Source organism: Triticum aestivum, chromosome 1B (assembly GCF_018294505.1).
Source record: "Triticum aestivum cultivar Chinese Spring chromosome 1B, IWGSC CS RefSeq v2.1, whole genome shotgun sequence".
Classification (NCBI taxonomy): Eukaryota; Viridiplantae; Streptophyta; class Magnoliopsida; order Poales; family Poaceae; genus Triticum; species Triticum aestivum.
The window spans coordinates 30,661,328-30,678,148 of record NC_057795.1 but is presented as its reverse complement, the minus strand read 5'-3'; the positions used below and the strand labels follow the sequence as shown (position 1 = coordinate 30,678,148).

The window sequence follows — 16,821 nt, the reverse complement described above, 5'->3', positions numbered from 1 at the left end:
TGCTCCTAATACTTTGGGAACTCAGGTGGCTTGGCAACCCTCTCCTTTGGATTATATCAAGATAAATGTGGACGCAAGCTTTGTGGAGAGCATTAGCGCTGCAAGTGTGGGTTTGGTGGCTACTGGCTAGGGACTCCTCTGGAAATGTCATTGTTTCCTCTTGGGATTTCATTGGGCGTTGTAAAAGCGCGGAGGAAGCGAAACTCCGGGCTTGCATTGTTAGTCTCTATATAGGTATCATGCTCCACAATCCTATAATTTTAGAGACTGACTGTGTGTTTGTTGCTACGTCTCTTGCAAAGGAAAGTTTTGACAGGTCAGCGCTATTTGATTTGAAGAATGAAGCAGTGAGCATCTCCAAGATGCTACATAGGGTCAAAATTTCAAAGATTAACCGTTCAGCCAATATGGTGGCTCATCTTATTGCTAAGTATAGTTTTGACAATAGATCAGACGGTATTCTTGTTAATGATGTTCCGGCCTGTGTGATGAATTTTGTAATGAGTGATTGTAATAACTCTGTTGGTTAATTAATATATGAGTTCAAAAAAAGGCCCTTCATGTTCGGAGAGATAGAATAGTCATCTAAACGAGAGATACTATGATGCTTAATTTGTTTCATGAGGTTTGCTACCAACAAGAACAAAGCAGGCGCCTGTGCATTGTGCATGTACGAGTTAAAACATTCGTATGAACACATTTTTAAACGACGAACGATGCCAAATACAGGTCTATGATACATGTTTTCTATTTAATTCAAGCACACCATCACTGATATTAGTCTAGGGCTCATTACATCTACATGTTAGTAAATCTAGTGTTGGGCAAAGCTATTTGGATCAGGTTGCAAGGAAGGGCTTCTAAGTTGCTGGAGGAAAAAGGCCTCTGTTGATAAACCAATACAGCATGTGGTCTTCCTCTCTGTAGTCTATGAAGAGAAAATCCTAGTAGTTATTTCAGTATATCAAAAGAAGTTATTTGGTATTGTAGTTTTAAAAATTGAATTATGTAGTAGTACATGTGTCCTTTGTTGGGGCCTCGTGAAGTAATGCTATTATACTCGAATGTGTGGTAGGTGTTGTGTTTCTATATTTGATGCAAGAACTTTGATTTCTGTAGTAATGAAATATGTAGGGCTCAAACTCTTGGTTTTAATAAGGTCAGAAGATAAGGATAAATGTGATTATAAAGCAAGAACATCATTATTCAACCCCAGATAGCATAGTGGGGTGCATCTCACAAGCCTTGCATAGACACGCCTGGTTACTACATATAGCCGTGAATGATTACATAGAATACGCAAAGATTCATAATCAAACCAAAGGAACCATTTATGAGTCTGTATTGATTAGTATCAATAACAAACTGATATTCCGCAATCATTTGGATTCAAATATTTTGTTCATTTATACGCATGTGTTTGGTGCAACAATAATTTGTTTCTGGTCGTTCCGGGGAGAAAACCAATAAACCCCAAGAAGTGGCAGTCAGTTCAATCACAAAGATTAGTTAGTTATTTGTCCTTTTAGCAAGCTCCATTAGCCTAGGTTGCTGGTATGTAATGGTTTGAGAGCACCCACGGCGTAGAGAAATATTTTGATACAAAAAAAATGAGCTTCTGCAGGTGAAAGAAGATATTTTGGCAGGCAATGGAGAGAGAAGCGACTGGAGACATTATAGTTTTGTTTGTAGACATATGGACCCTATTTTCGTAACCAAGATGGATCCCAACTTGTGGCATGTCAAAGCTGCATATATCGGATGAGCCTGAGAGATATTAATTCCTCAACAACTATGAGTACACTTAAAAGAAGAAAATAAAAGGCAAACCTGTGAAGTTTGATGAAGCAATGAAGTCTCACTTAAACCATATCTATAAATAACTAGCTCCCTCATGTAGCATAACCAATGCTCGAAACTACAGTAGATGTGTAACCATTGCATACGACCAATACAAAGAGTGGGCTCCAACAACTAAACGGGGACATGTTTTAGAAATGGGATACATTGGAAATTCAAGTTGTAGTGCAAGGACAAGCAGACGTCCTAATTCCTCAGCGGCAGGCAGAACTCTGACTGAACGGTGGAGCACGGATGGATGCAAGACCAAACCGTGCCGGGAATCCAGGGGGTTCGAAGCCTGAAGCTTTGACAGAGAAGGGTTGTGAAGGGGACAGCAGGTGGAGGTTAGCACCACGGCCCAATCATGTGGAAACCTTCCAGACTTGGGAGCATCCTTATTTGGCTGGGAAAGTAAAAAAATTTAGACTCAAGGGGCCTCAGACAGACTCAAACCGAGGGTGATCGTCATAACCAGACTCAAAATGAGGGTGGTTGTCATGACCAGACCGGTAAGTTGCACTCTAGACCGTCTGATCAGACGACCAAGACTCTGAAGGAAAGCTGCACTCTAGACTGTCGACGATCAGGCGGCCAAGACTGACAGAATTTACCGTTCGCACCAATTTTTCGATCTGCAACACTCATGGGAGATCCAATTGCAACCGTTACTTTGGACAATTGCCAAAGTGTGTGTTGTGTGTGTGTGTGCACACGTTTTCACACGGTTGGTTCTCTACCTCTAATAGTACAGCATCGATTTAAGTTGAAATATAAGTACGTGCAAAGCATACTGCAGACAGGCCACAACAATGCGGGGGGTTACTCGCGCCACTCACACCCGATGCCCATGCCATATTCCCAAAACGGATCAAATGCGAGAGCGGCACAACCTATCTTAAGCTGCGGAATAGTTCACCGATGCCATTGCAAATGCAACAGTGCAGACTAGCTACTGAGTACTGACACCAAAGAAAGATTCTTCAACTAACAGTCCAACTCTACTCTCCTAGGTTCCCAATCAACGCTTGTGACGGAATCTGACCTTCAACAAGAACTGCATCTTCACCTGCCAAAGGAGAAGAAGGTTTCATTCAAGATGAGCAGCAAATTCCTGTAACTGCGGTAGCATAACAAGTAGGCTCAACAAACCTGGGCTGTGTTGTAGACTATATACTCGTTGTACAGAAGCTCAGATGCCCTGATAGATGCTGGCACTGGCTTGCCACAAGGCACGACGATATCATCCCTCCATTTCACAAACTCCGACTCTAGCGGCACAGTTTTTCCTAAGCCCTTGGTCGAATGCTTTCCTCTTGGAGGTTTGTCCATTGGCTGCACAATAAGTACCAAGTACAGATGCTAAATCAGAATAAACATGCAAAAAACTGAAGCTTTTATGTTGAGCAATAGTGCAATGCATTGGGGAACAATGCCGGCCTAGTTGCTATCTCATTGAGTTTCTTTCTTTTTGCTGAAATTTTGATAAGCAATGAACATCGTAACAGAAACATATTCAGAAAGTTAGATTACAAGAATCTAGAAAAATAGCTGACACAGCATCAAATCACACATGGTTACTTCTGGTGCAAGGTCAAAAGTCAGCATGAGCAATTAAATTTGCCCTTTGAATACCAAGATATTTTGTATCTCACCGTGGCCTTTTTCAGTTCATGCATGTCTCCTAGAGCAACCTCAGAAAGAAGCATCAAGCCAGTCGGATTTTTTCTATCCACATAACAATACTGTGCACTCTTGCTTACTAAATCTGCAAAGTAGAGGCCTTTGCCAAACTTTCAACAAGTGAAAGAAACAACATGTTATTAAATTCAACATATAGTTTAGCAGAGTTACAGCATATAAAATGTATAAAGTGAATAAAGAGCAAACCATATAGCCTGTCACAGGAGCCTCAGGAGGTGCTATCCTTAGTCCTTGACTAAGAATTCCAATAAAATTTGTCAGCCTTGAACCTACAAAAATTGAGTTTTACGGCCATGAGATGGCAGGAAAGAAAAAATAATTCTGTAAAGACAAGCAAAGAAACTAAACACCTGTAACCTAACATAATGCAATCATACAAGTGCTCAAAATAATAAGGGAAAGCATTTAGAATCATTGATTGCCTGGAAACTATTTGTTAATCCAACCCAGATTTAGCCATCCAACTCTAAGAGCAGAAAAGCAGCATGGGCAGAAGCTTCCAACTTAAATACCTTCGAAATATTGCCGCAAACTATATGCTTTGCGTAGTTCAAAGTAATTACTTACCATGCCATAATAGCATCTTGTTATGGAGATTATTTTTATATCTTGAGTACTTGCTGCCTTCCCCATCTCGATCAAGCACATAAACTTCCTCTAATTCCAATGACCAGTCCTTCAAAGCAAAATAAAGCACATGTCAGCATGTATGTATACAGAAGAGAAGAGACGGTAGTCTTCTGTATTCTACCTACACAGAAACAAAGTATTATTTTATACACAAGAAATTGCATACCTTGTGAGTCGGAGCATGTGTGTTGAGAAGATATTTCTCGACCAGCTTGTAATCTTCACTATCATGAGCTAGCGGGGTGATGTCACAATGAAGTTTTTTGTACTTATCATCAAGAGATTCATCATTGTCACCATCAAAACCAACTAGTTTAGAAGCAATTTCAATATCCTGAAGAGCTTCAAGCATTTTCGCCTGTGCAAAAGCTACAAATCAGCTAGGTATAACATAACTCAGGTCATATAATCAAAGAAAACAGGTACATGAGAAGAAACTCAAGAATCAAGATAATCAAATGACAAGAAACATGTGAAGAATAAAAATAATTGTCTGTATTGCATTATAACATCTCATAAATCCTTGCAAAATGTGTGAGGCATTGAGAATTTGCACCATGACTAGCAGCACCATGATCAGTTTTGTTTTCACCTATAGGAGTTTGTTTCATTTGTGGCTCTGTTAGAATAGGATTTAAAAAGAACATGTTTTTCTTCTTTTGATTTCATCTAAGCGTTAAGGCAAATGTCTCATTCTCCAGCTACATAGCAATGAACCCTAGTTGCGCGTCACTGTAATAGGATAATTCTTTGCAAATTTGAACATTCGTACATCCATATGAATAAGTTGGCATGAATTAGGAAGTGCGAATAGGGATAGGATACTTTGGACAACTGACAGGAATACAATGCAAGGCAACAGGCACATACTTTCATTGTCAAGTCATCCTTATCACGTATAATATGTGGATGAACAGAAGGAATAAGAGTGAAGAAACGATTGCTTGCAGCAACAATCAAGCTCTCTCTAAGAGCTAGTTCTTGATTGCCAGTGTCATCCAGTAGATTCTGTATCTCAGTTAATGCTTCAAATCCTGCACGCAATGCAGATAAGAATCTTCGAACCATAATTACATTATATGATAACAAAAATAAATGGCTTCCTCATGATCAAGATAGACCTTTCTGGATATTTTCCTTGCTTAATTTCCCAAGGGGCATTTCTGCCATATTGATTTCAAATTCCATCATAGCAGCCCTGGAACAGAATAACGTGAATAATGACTTCAATAATAAGAAGACATGGATGGAAGCAATTCCTTGAACAAGAAAGTTGAGGCACACCTATATGTTTCAACATTGAAAAGCATCATCATGAGTTCCAGCACCTGAGGTGCAAGTGAACTTTTCATTTTGCTCATGTCTTTCCGTTTTGGTGCTTCCCTTACTCCGTAATCCTACAATAATGTATATCACATCATCAGTTCGAATCCACAAAAAGGAGAAATAAAACTATGTGAACAAACTTTTTTTTCCAACAACATACAATGTCAAGTGGATAAAATCTCCCAGGCTGCTTCTGAAAATTTGTTTTTTGTTCCCATGCTTCCCAGGGGTTTCCAGTCTTTTCCAGAAATAATCTTTTAAATTCACGTATTGCGTCAGTTTTTGACATCTCCTCCAGTTTCTTTCCACCAATCTTTTCACTGCCAACTCGTCCCCACTTTCGAAATACATAGCATTCACTCCCATCATCCTCTTCGATGATCTGAAGTATATAGTAGCTTCAGAAACAAAAAAGCAAATTGTAAGAGATGAAGTAAGGCAAGCAATAACCTATATAATGTAGCAACAGCAGAATTAGTTATTTTCCTAATGTAATAGTGTGTATGTTCCTGGAGACCAATCTCCGACAGGAACAGGAACCATAATCAAGGTGTGAGGACTGAGGAGATCAACATCATTCGCCAATGAAAAGGACTGGAGGAGGAAACATGCAGTACTCTCATCTTCTCTCCTCTAAAACATATAAACAATTATACAACATGGTATGTTCTTTTCACTATATACCTAAATAAGTATCCCGATAAGCCTATGTTTGATAAATACTATTTTCTGGTGTCCCTGTATCCATATGTGTACTGTGCTACATAGTCTGTATATTTCCCTTTGAGCCTACTACAAATCCCACCGGCAGCCGCCATCCCTCAACATGATCAACCGGAGACGTGACGCTGACATCAATGCCAACTGTGATGGCAAAAGCAATGCGACGACATTTATGATGGTGATCGATAAAAGTTCCATGGTGACAATGTTAACAAGAACTGAGCTCATACGAGGAAGATGACCGAGGTGGTAGCACCCAACCTCCTGCCATTCTGCTACGGTTTCTTTGTTTAGCTGGTTATTACCCTACCCTTTGGCGGTAAGCCAGCTTACCGTATCCCAGTGCCGTGCAAACTGTACAAGCGGGCCGTACGGGCCTTGGTGTATATGGGACTTGGAAACCGATATAAAGGACCACTAACCTAGAGGGTGTATATTACAGGTGGAAGATAAGGAAACCTTGCGTAGGAAGAGGTCACAAGTTCTACTTGTATCCGATCCAAACTCCCTACGCGTGTACGAAAGAGGCTATATAAAGGAGAAGGAAGATTACCGCCATCCAGGAGCTATATAAAGGTGCCGAGGACCCCAGAAAGGGACCAAGCAATCTAGATCCATAGAAACCCTAGTGATTATGGCGCCTATTGCCCAGATTGATTATCGTAGCTCGGCGAGTTGCCTACCAAGTTGCCTACCAACTCGGCAGATCCCCCTTTTGTAACCAATATTGTGCACTTTTTCCATATAATACTACTAATCGAGGCAGGAGTAGGGATATAACCCACACAAGGGGGGTAAATCATGTCAAAATCGACTTGGTGATCTGAGGTGATGTTCCCTAGACTACAAATCACATGCAACTGTCGTGCCATTGTGAGGCATTGACGAAATTATCCTCAACCCTTTGGTCTGATTTTGAGCCTGTTCAGGCTAGTTAGTCGGTCATTCTAAAATGCCCATGTATGATAAACCTTGTGTGGATGAGAAGAAAGTCTGGAGTACAAAGTATTAAAACCATCCTCTAAGTTTTAGATAAACTCAAATTGAATTCGAGGAACCACAACAAAAATAAAATGTGAATAGTAACTCAGATTTATTACCCATTAGATTAACTACCTCCAATTCCTATAGCCTGGATACATACACAAATAAGATAGTTGCTTACTTGCTTCACGGTTATTGTATATTTCTCCTAACCACTAAAGTTCAGGTGGGACTCATTAAAATTGAAGGATACTGCAGTCGAAAGAGGATATTTGGAATGGAAAGCTTGTAGGGGGTATATGAGAGAAAAAACTTGTTGCGGGATTTATTAGAAGTCTAAAAGTGCCCTAACCAGTACGCACTATTCGCAATCACCCTAACTCAAAATGTATGTCACGAATTTGCAACGAAATATTATGAGCAAACCCTCAAAAAAAGATTATGAGCAAAAACCTTGCCTGTTAACACCTTGTGTCATGTCAGAAATGTTTAAGGTTGTATTGTAAATGCTTTTGCCATTTTCCAGAATATGGCCCGTATCTTGCAGACCGGAAGCCTCATGAACAGCACTTCGGCCCTTAACTTTAACAGTGACCGTGCTACCTTTTGATGACTCCTCCAACATAGTCGCTACTTTGTATAAATCAAATGGAAGCACCCTGTTTTTTCTAATGCATTCTCCAAGGTAATCTTCTCTGACGATTGGTATCTTCTGCCTCCTGCAAACAAATTCATATATATAACATGATATTCCAACCTCAGCAATAGAGCAAAAAGAACATGCCAAATTATGATTGAAAAACAATGGATAGGGTAAAATGTGAGACCTAGCTTTCCTGACTTCAGCACTCTCGTTATCAAGCCCGCCACATGAAACTACACAATTAATATCTGCAATGCAGGTAAACATAAGCATAGTGCAATAACTTCGTGCTTTGAGGTTCACGTATTTTATGTCTATACAAAATACAGCATTGCACCCTCCGTGATGAGCCAATCTGTACTCAGCTCATATTATGCACTACCAGATATTGAAAATAAACTGAAGACTAAGTTAGTAGTCGAACCCAGACCATGGACTCATGCTGAGGGTCGCATATTTTATTTCTCTGCACAATGCAGCATTGCACTCTGTGATAAACTAATCTGTGCATGCTAGGGACTGAATATGAACTATCAATTAAGTGGTAGTCAAACCAAGGCCTCGCTACAGAAGTGTCTTTATTATGGTGTGACATGAGGGTGTGCTACAGTGAAGATGGTGAAAATATAAGAATCTCAAAGCATGAAGTGATGTTGGATAGTTGGATCTAAGGGTGGTATAGCCAACCGGGCACCAATCCATATTGACATAAGAATAGTCATAAGATAGCCCCTTCCCTTTATCCCTACTCCACAAAACAATTACCTCAGTTATCCATATATGTTGCACAAGGAAATCTAGGTTCCAATGCTATACAAATCCAATTGTAAAAGAAGTTCATATATGCAAAGAAAAACCTTTGGTAACCCTGGGACTGAAGTGGGCACCAGCAAGTTTAAGCTTCTGCTTCCACTCATCCTACAAGAGTTCAGCTCATTAAATAAATATAAAACTTGTAAAGAGCATTTGAAACAAACAATAATTGCCTAATTACAACAAATAAAAAAACAGAGAAAACAAACTGGGTGTCACATGCAACTAGATATACAACCTATAGTATCCATCTGATATGAAATAAAGGAGACAGATCACATGAGGCAATTTGACCCTCGAATCTGACAAGAAATGGTTTTACATGAATTCAACACCTTGCTCCTTTTGCTCATGTTACATTCTAAGACCAGTGTTGCAGAAAAGTGATTCGGAGGAAGTATAGAGCTGGATAGATACACTGCAGAAAGCGGTTCAAAGGGACTGATGCTTGAAGTTGCAGCAAATCCAAGGAAGAACAAAGCAGGCATCAATTTATTCCTTCTCTTTATTATAAGGTGAGTCCCCAGCCATCAAAGCTATACATTGGAGGAAAAGGCTCACAGATTCAAAGCCTTGCTTTTTTTCTCTTTGAATCGATGCAGGATTAGAGATGGTCTAACAAGCTAACTCTTCATATTCCGACGAATATCGAATATAATGTAAATTGGAGAAAATGTTGAGAAACATAAAGAAACAAATGACACACAGCTATCTGTCTTTCAGGACATTAGTGCATTCAAGAGAACTAACAGCTCAAAAACTATCAGAAAACTACTTCAAAATACCAGAGGTCAGTTGAGTAATGAGTACTCCCTCCAATCCAAAATGTAAGCCTTTTAGGACACTGACACGTTCTTCAATGATACATTGAAGATCAATTTCTGTGCAGATTTGTGCCTCAAATAAAAATAATCATGAACTGTAAAGGTATATTTCATCTGATGTTTTGGATGCTAGTAGTTCTTCTCCTCTAGATAGTAAAATCTAGAAATGTTTCATCGGTAAAAATGCTTAAAGGACTTACATTTTGGATCAGAGGTAGTACTTTCCACGTTTTCAGTTTTTTCATAGACAAACCATGCAGCGTGTGCATAAACTGGTTCTCTGGTACAATATAGTAAGGCTCTGTTACTTATGCCCATTTAATCTTTTGGCTAACCAGCCTCTGCCTATTTTGGAGGCTACTTTTCCACAAAAGATTATAAATTAGGCACAGCATACATAGCATATTCAGTGACAGCAAAATGAGCCTAAGTATCCCTTGACACAAATTTACTGAAGCAATCATGATGCATACCACTTCAGCAAGGATGCATACTTGCATAGATGCAACTCAACAAAGACTAGAGATTCACGCAATTAATTTTGCACCTACTTTAAACTAATAGAGATTTTACGTAGGATGTAACCAAAAAGGCAAGCAAAACAGAAAAATAACCTAAAAATATAATGTACAAAAAATTTAATGAAGATTACTTACAGCTACATCTTTAGATTGTCCTACTATACAAACTCTCAACTTATCCAATGCTTCACCGACGAGAGACTGCTGAGGTGATTGACCTACAGACTTCTGAGGTGAAATTGGGGGAAGAACTCGCTCTGGTTTTTTAACCTTTTGAGACTTGAACCACTGCAAGACAAACATGTTTATTAACCTTCAACTGCAGAAAATTAAGATGCAGTTATTTTCTGCTAGTGAGTGGTGCCTACTGTTAATTCGATCACAGGAGTTTCTAGTTTGTTTTTTTTCTGAGAAAACAGAAGTTGGGCTTGGGAACTATATGAACCCGGGACAAAGTTGGTTGGCCGGGAGGGTCCAACCATTGGGTGCCCTTACAAGTTCTAACCATGGAGCACAATGTTCCCAATAATGCATAATTTCCCCTCCAAAAATAATATCTACCTCTGGGAAGCACTTAATTATTTACCTAAATATATGGTTCTTTTGGTCCTTGGACGAATCCCACATTAGCTACAAGACGCTGCTCTTAACACGAAAAGTAAATACTTGAGCTTGAGAAGCTCCAAGATACCCTACCTTTGTAAGATAATCATTCTTTATTTCATCAGGAATTTTCCATTTTTTCTTCATGCGTACAGGTTCTGTTGTCATGTAGGTACATTTGGACCACTCTGAAACATGGCCATTGCACTGATAGTGACCACCATAATAGTATAGGCAGCTATTACAGACTGGGCAAGTGCCCAACGCTCCAAACAGCATCCCATCAGCACTGCGAGAGAACAAAAATGTTATAAAAAAATAGAACCATGAGACATTATAAAAAGTGAAGCATCTGAATACTGTGAAGTACGACAGAAAGAGCAATGCCACAGGCTGGCAGGTCAGTGTAGTCAAAATTCGACAATACTTCAGCAGGATACCAGGCCTTGTTTCAGAGCTCTTCAGCTCCACTAAAAGCTACTTCCTCTGTTCCAAATTAATTGAAGTTCTAGCTTTGTCCCAAGTCTAACTTCTTTAAGTTTGACCAGGTCTACAGAAAAATATATCAACATCTACAACATCAAATTAACTTTATTAAATTCTTCATAATATGCACATTTTTCTATAAACTTGGTCAAATATGGAGAAGTCTGACTTAGGACAAAGCTAGTACTTCAATTAATTTGGAACACAGAAAGTACGAGTCAGAAAACTTAATGTGGCTTTTGAGGTCAATTAAACCCCATAATTATTGAACTTATTTTTGTTGATCAATTAGAATTGCTTTATAGAACGTATAATATTGGTTCAATAGTTGCAATACTTAGCATTAGACAAGTAATAGATGTCCCCATCTATAACACATAATCAACAGTTAGCCACATGATTGTGCTGGTTTGGCTATATAATCATGTTGGGTGTAGGTGGGTGACCATCTGACCTCATGTTGCATTTCACTCAAAAATAGTTGCTGTAGTTAAATGTATCCAATTCGCCTTGGCGCAGTGGTAAAGCTGCTGCCTTGTGACCATGAGGTCATGGGTTCAAGTCCTGGAAACAGCCTCTTACAGAAATGTAGGGAAAGGCTGCGTACTATAGACCCAAAGTGGTCGGACCCTTCCCTGGACCCTGCGCAAGCGGGAGCTACATGCACCAGGTTGCCCTTTTTAGTTAAATGTATCCAATTCCCCCTCAAGTTTGACCATCAATTTGACCAATATACCATGGGTTGTGTGCCACAAAAATTACAGCATTCAATTTGTATTAGAAAAAGTTTCCAACTGTATAAGTTTTATGACACATGACTCATATTTTACTGGTCAAAGTTAAATCACAAAATACAAAGACGCGTGTAAATAGGAACGGATTACAAATTTGAGTGAAAACTAGAATCATTAGTACACCAGGCAGGGAATCTAAAGAGATGGTTTGTCAAGCATTAAGATAGCCATGATCCAAAATATTAAGGTAGCCAGCCAGGAGCAGACAGAGCTTATTAGCACATAAAAAACAACTAAAGCAAGCGAGGTTCGACTCTTCTGCTTTGGTAAATACCCTATGACCCAACCAGTAGAATAATAACCAATAGAACGCCATCTTGCTTCCTACCAAATTTGGTTTAAGTGTTTTTCTTCCCTATTCTAAAGAAGAAATGTTATTCCCCTTTACCTCTAAATAGTATTTGACCATAAGTTCCTTCAAAATAGCGCCTAATATCTCGAAAACAAGCCCCATCAGATTCCTGGTACCAGCAGGTCAGCACCAGGATTTGGGATCCAGAAAACAAGCACAAAAATCATCACTAGCAAAAAGATCCGCTTGTACAAGTTTCCACTTCCTCTACAAGCACTAAGTGTCATATAGTTATAATTCTAACTTATTCTAACAACACAAAGAACTGCTTGTATGGCATAGGCATGAACCTAGCCCCTTGCCCAAGTCATGGCCAGAGGCGAGTGCCCTATCCCAGTCTCTGGACCTTACCGAGTTTAGCACATGACAACAAGTAAAATAATTTGCGATTAGATGAAAATCCATCAAGAAAAGAAAAATGGCAAAAGAACATTACCACCGTTCCAATAGATCCCGCTCTGGTCCAGATGGATCTTGCTCATTAACTTCAAGCATATCCCTCAGCTCAGCAGTTGAAACATGCTTTTTGAGTTCATCCTTCAACTTCCAAAGCGTGTCACTCTGCTCTTTAAGCTTTTGGTGCAGATCAGCAGAACTAGAATTGGGCTCACATGGTACAACAAGTTTTCCTTTGCTTCGTGCAGCACCTTCAGATGTACTTCCATCTAAGTTCGGAGCTTTGGAGTTACGCATATCAATGTCACCAATCTTGCGCTTGGAGCCCTTCGAAGATGTTTCTTCTTGATGACAATTACAAATACAACAAGTCAGATTATCAAATTATGTTAAAAAAAAGGAACGAAAAACTATGATCTCCATGCTTACGTTTGCTGGCAGCACCTTTCTTAACAACATCAATAATAGCTCCTCTATCATCGTGCGACAAGGTCTCCCAGCCTGGGAATTTCTCAACACTTGCAGTTGGGGACATTTCCAAGAAACAACTAACATGATACCAACCTTGACCATCAAGTTTAGATGAAACACGAACCTAATCAACATAGCAAACTGTTACAGACACAATTTAAGAGTCAAGACAAATAACATAATTTCACAGCATAATTTACCCTACCACTGGTATTAAATGTTAGTATCTCTTTATACTTGGTGAGCTAAATGAAAGATTACAAATCAAACATATACTTCTAGACCATAGAATCTTTTGATTTGGACTCTAGAAATCAAAGAAATGCATATCGTTCATCAATCAATCTAGCACAAAATCAGGAATTCCATGTACGAAAAAGAATATAAATCAACACAATCATTTGCTTTACCAATTCCTACTTTTCAGAACTTATTTTGCAGGTGACCTAGCATGCTAGTAGCAGAGAATTTTTACATAACAGGATACCATGTTGCTGCCTTTACAGGATATTACAGTAATTCCAGATTCCGACACAGCAGGATAATAAAAGCTTGGGCATTATCTGCAACCTGATCTGCAGTCTGACTTGGTCACAGATAGGGTACAGAAAACAATGTGCCATGTTCTTTTTCGACAGAGAAACAATGTGCCATGTTCATGTGTTTCAAAGCCATATATAGAACAGTTCTAATCTCTGAGTTCAAAAAATCAAGAACAAGTTTAGGTTTGGGAGACTACGACATATCCCCCAATAGGTGTCAGGTGATTAGAACTAGAACTAGAAATATGGTAGTACTATAATTATGTGACAGTTGTATGCAATTGCATTAAGATTTATTCAAGAATGTGAAACTCATGTCTCTATATACAGTCACTAGTAAGTGAGAAATAAGAACAACACATTAAGATTATTGACCATAAGGAGGACTCTGTTTAGGACCATAAACATTTTATACACAAGCACTAGTAAGTATAAATTCCTGGATTCACGTGAGACTAATAAAGTTATATTCACAACAAAAAGAAATGCGCGAAACAATTGGTCAACAAATACGTACAGTGCCTTTTGCAATCTTTTCACTGCACCGTCTACAGGAAGCACGGGCAGATTGAGCAACCTCAATAGCACATTTGTCAGAAATAGGAGCTGTGGAACTTGCAGTTGCAGTTGCAGTTGAAGTAGTCGAGGAATTTGCAGCATAGTTTCTTATCTTCTCTTGGTCATCCCACCTAAGTGCATCTATTCCTTCAACATCATCAACACTGGTCAGAAGTTAAGAGTAGAGTTAAATTTTCCATGGTTTATACTCAGATACAAGAGTTGGATAAACTAACAGGCTGAATACTGAAGCCTAAAATCCAGTTGATGAGTAAGAGACATAGTTACATACGATTTTATCTGGTTTTTCTTGTTGAGGATGCATTTGGCATGGTTCCACATCTGGAAAAGAGAAAACATGGAAATATAAATTATAAATAGATGTGTAAATTAGCAAAACTGCATTGGTGATATAAGTTGGCACAAGGCATCGTATTTTCCTCTGCCTCTTGGAAAAACCGACCAATCACCAACCAAATGCTAGACATAAAATTCCAGAAAAACACAGAGTCTATCAGAACATCACTGAGACATAGATGCTGTACCCATCCATAACCCTCTGAATAATACAGAAAACATAATGCTAAGCAAGCTATCCATGTTAGAAAAAATGATCAGATAATGTGACTTTTAGAACCAGGAAATAACCAAGAGTCGCCTTAATTTCCCTACATAATATAGCGTTCTCCCAGTGAAAACAGTTAAGAGTGTCCACATGAGCCAAACCAAAGCAAACAGTTATAGAATCACAACAGTTAAGAACCCACTAGTACTATGAAGACCAGTAATGAATAGATGAGAACTGCAGTTGCCTGACAGTTAAAAAATGCTAATGGGAATCGTATAAGTGAAATGGCTTATAAGGCCTTCCACAGTGTGTTCGATGCCACAACTCTGAAAAGTATGCCACGCAGACGATGATGCCAGATGAAATATATTTAGCACCGCCCGCACACTGTGAAAGAATCAAAGAATTGGGCATCGATTGGGGGTCAGACCCACACATAAAAACAAGTATATATCAGCAACAGTTGCCCCACTAGCAGCGTCTTGCTCCTGGCTCACTGCCGCTTCTTCCCTTGAGCGTCAGGCTTAGTTTATTGCTTTGTTGGTTCTGGCATCGGAGCAAGTAGATGCTCTGGTTCCCAGAAAAAAATTTATGGCAGCGGCTGGGCAATGGAGAGCACCGGTGCCAAATGAAGTAAAGGTGAATTTGGCACCGCTTTTGGCCTACATAGTGGAGGGCCTAAGCAATGCTTATCACACTTGTATCATAAAATGGTTCAAAGTCCAAACAAGCACAGAATCATATCCAGACATATCTCACAAAAATAAGATGTCCAAACTATTATCTAACCTGGCACTGGATTTTACTACTTTAGACACATTGCAAAGGGCACCATGCTGATGGTGTACCAAATTATTATGCAGTTTAGATGGACTTCGTCGCTTAAATCAACAATTAAACAGTTAATGGTTACCTCACGACATAAGAACCTAGAGCAGCCTACGGCTGGTGATGCAGAAAGGCATATAGCATAAACAGAAACATATATCAAATTCATCGCAGGCATAAGATTCAAAGCCTGCATTTTACATGCCAGAACAATAGCTGTTTCAGGAGTTCTTTTCAGCAATGGAATGAGCAAAAAAGGATATTACAAATCGACAGATAACGGAGCGGCGGGCACCCGGTGCTGAAATCGAAGCATACAGAACTGCATTTCGAGCCCCGCATTGCGAAGGGTGTGTTGTGTTCCAATCATCACAGGCTACGCATTACAAAGGGGGTGTTCTAATCAGTCAGAACAGGCTCACCAAATCACCATCAAGAACGAGTCAGGTTCAGAAATCAGACGAAAACCGAACCCGTCAGATCGACTCACTGGATGCCGCACACGAAGCCGCCATCGGATTCGGATGGATTCATCCGAATCCAATCCAATCGGGGGCCTCGACCCACCAGTAGAAAAAACAAGAACGCTAAACCGCCCCAAAACCCTACCCCCCGCGGGGCCGCGAGGGGTCGGCCAAAGATAGATCCGCCCGCGGGACGAATGGGGATTCATGGCGGGGAGGGGCGGGATGGAGGAAGGGGATGGGGAGGAGGGGGACGGTATTACGCACGGGCATGAAGCCGTCGAACTGGGTGGCCTGCACCATCTTGCCGAGGCGGAGCGCGTCCTTGGCAATGGGGGACTTGCAGGACTTGCACGAGGACCGCCCAGACTTGGCGTACTCCGCCTTCCAGGCCTTGGGCGGCGCCGCCGCCATTTCCGCCGCTAGCGCTCTCCTCTCCTCTCCCCTCTCCGCCCGCCGCTTCTTGGTGTTGGTGTTGGTGGTGGCTCCCCCGGCACCAGCAGGTGTGGCCGTCTGGGTGGAGGAAAAAAGGGCGTTCGCTGTTTAAGGAGTGGGGAAGCTCTCTCCTGGTAATTACGTTACGTATTTTAGGAGCTTGATGAAATATAAAAAAACCTACCTCTGCATTTTGGTTATTTCTTAGCCTCGGTAAAATAGCACATGTTTGAGTGACAACTATCCTTCAATAACACGGGCACACATCTCAAAATTCAACTTTGACCATAAATCAGAACAATATAATCTCATTGTGA

General features: G+C 40.1%; 1 protein-coding gene across 1 annotated transcript; it reads right to left on the bottom strand.

The window, feature by feature from the left end:
* Positions 1–2,599: 2,599 nt before the first annotated feature.
* LOC123105286 (poly [ADP-ribose] polymerase 1) lies at positions 2,600–16,577 on the bottom strand. Its single transcript, XM_044527327.1, has 20 exons — positions 16,337–16,577; positions 14,502–14,551; positions 14,169–14,373; positions 13,068–13,233; positions 12,679–12,982; positions 10,704–10,899; positions 10,143–10,295; positions 8,707–8,767; positions 8,034–8,097; positions 7,665–7,925; positions 5,660–5,897; positions 5,458–5,570; positions 5,295–5,371; positions 5,044–5,207; positions 4,340–4,531; positions 4,111–4,219; positions 3,730–3,812; positions 3,495–3,632; positions 2,992–3,174; positions 2,600–2,908 (listed from the first exon to the last, which is right to left on the bottom strand). Exons 1-20 carry the CDS (start codon positions 16,481–16,483, stop codon positions 2,861–2,863), a joined length of 2,952 nt encoding a protein of 983 aa, XP_044383262.1. The 5' UTR covers positions 16,484–16,577; the 3' UTR covers positions 2,600–2,860.
* Between the last annotated feature and the right edge of the window lie 244 nt (positions 16,578–16,821).

What these genes read in the sequence shown, in the direction of transcription:
- LOC123105286 (XM_044527327.1), bottom strand. Translation starts at nt 16,483, where the DNA reads ATGGCGGCGGCGCCGCCCAAGGCCTGGAAGGCGGAGTACGCCAAGTCT. An exon ending in CAAGGAAAATATCCAGAAAG is followed by an intron (nt 5,208 to 5,294) that starts GTCTATCTTGAT and finishes CATTGCGTGCAG; the next exon opens with GATTTGAAGCATTAACTGAG. An exon ending in TAGTCTACAACACAGCCCAG is followed by an intron (nt 2,909 to 2,991) that starts GTTTGTTGAGCC and finishes CTCCTTTGGCAG; the next exon opens with GTGAAGATGCAGTTCTTGTT.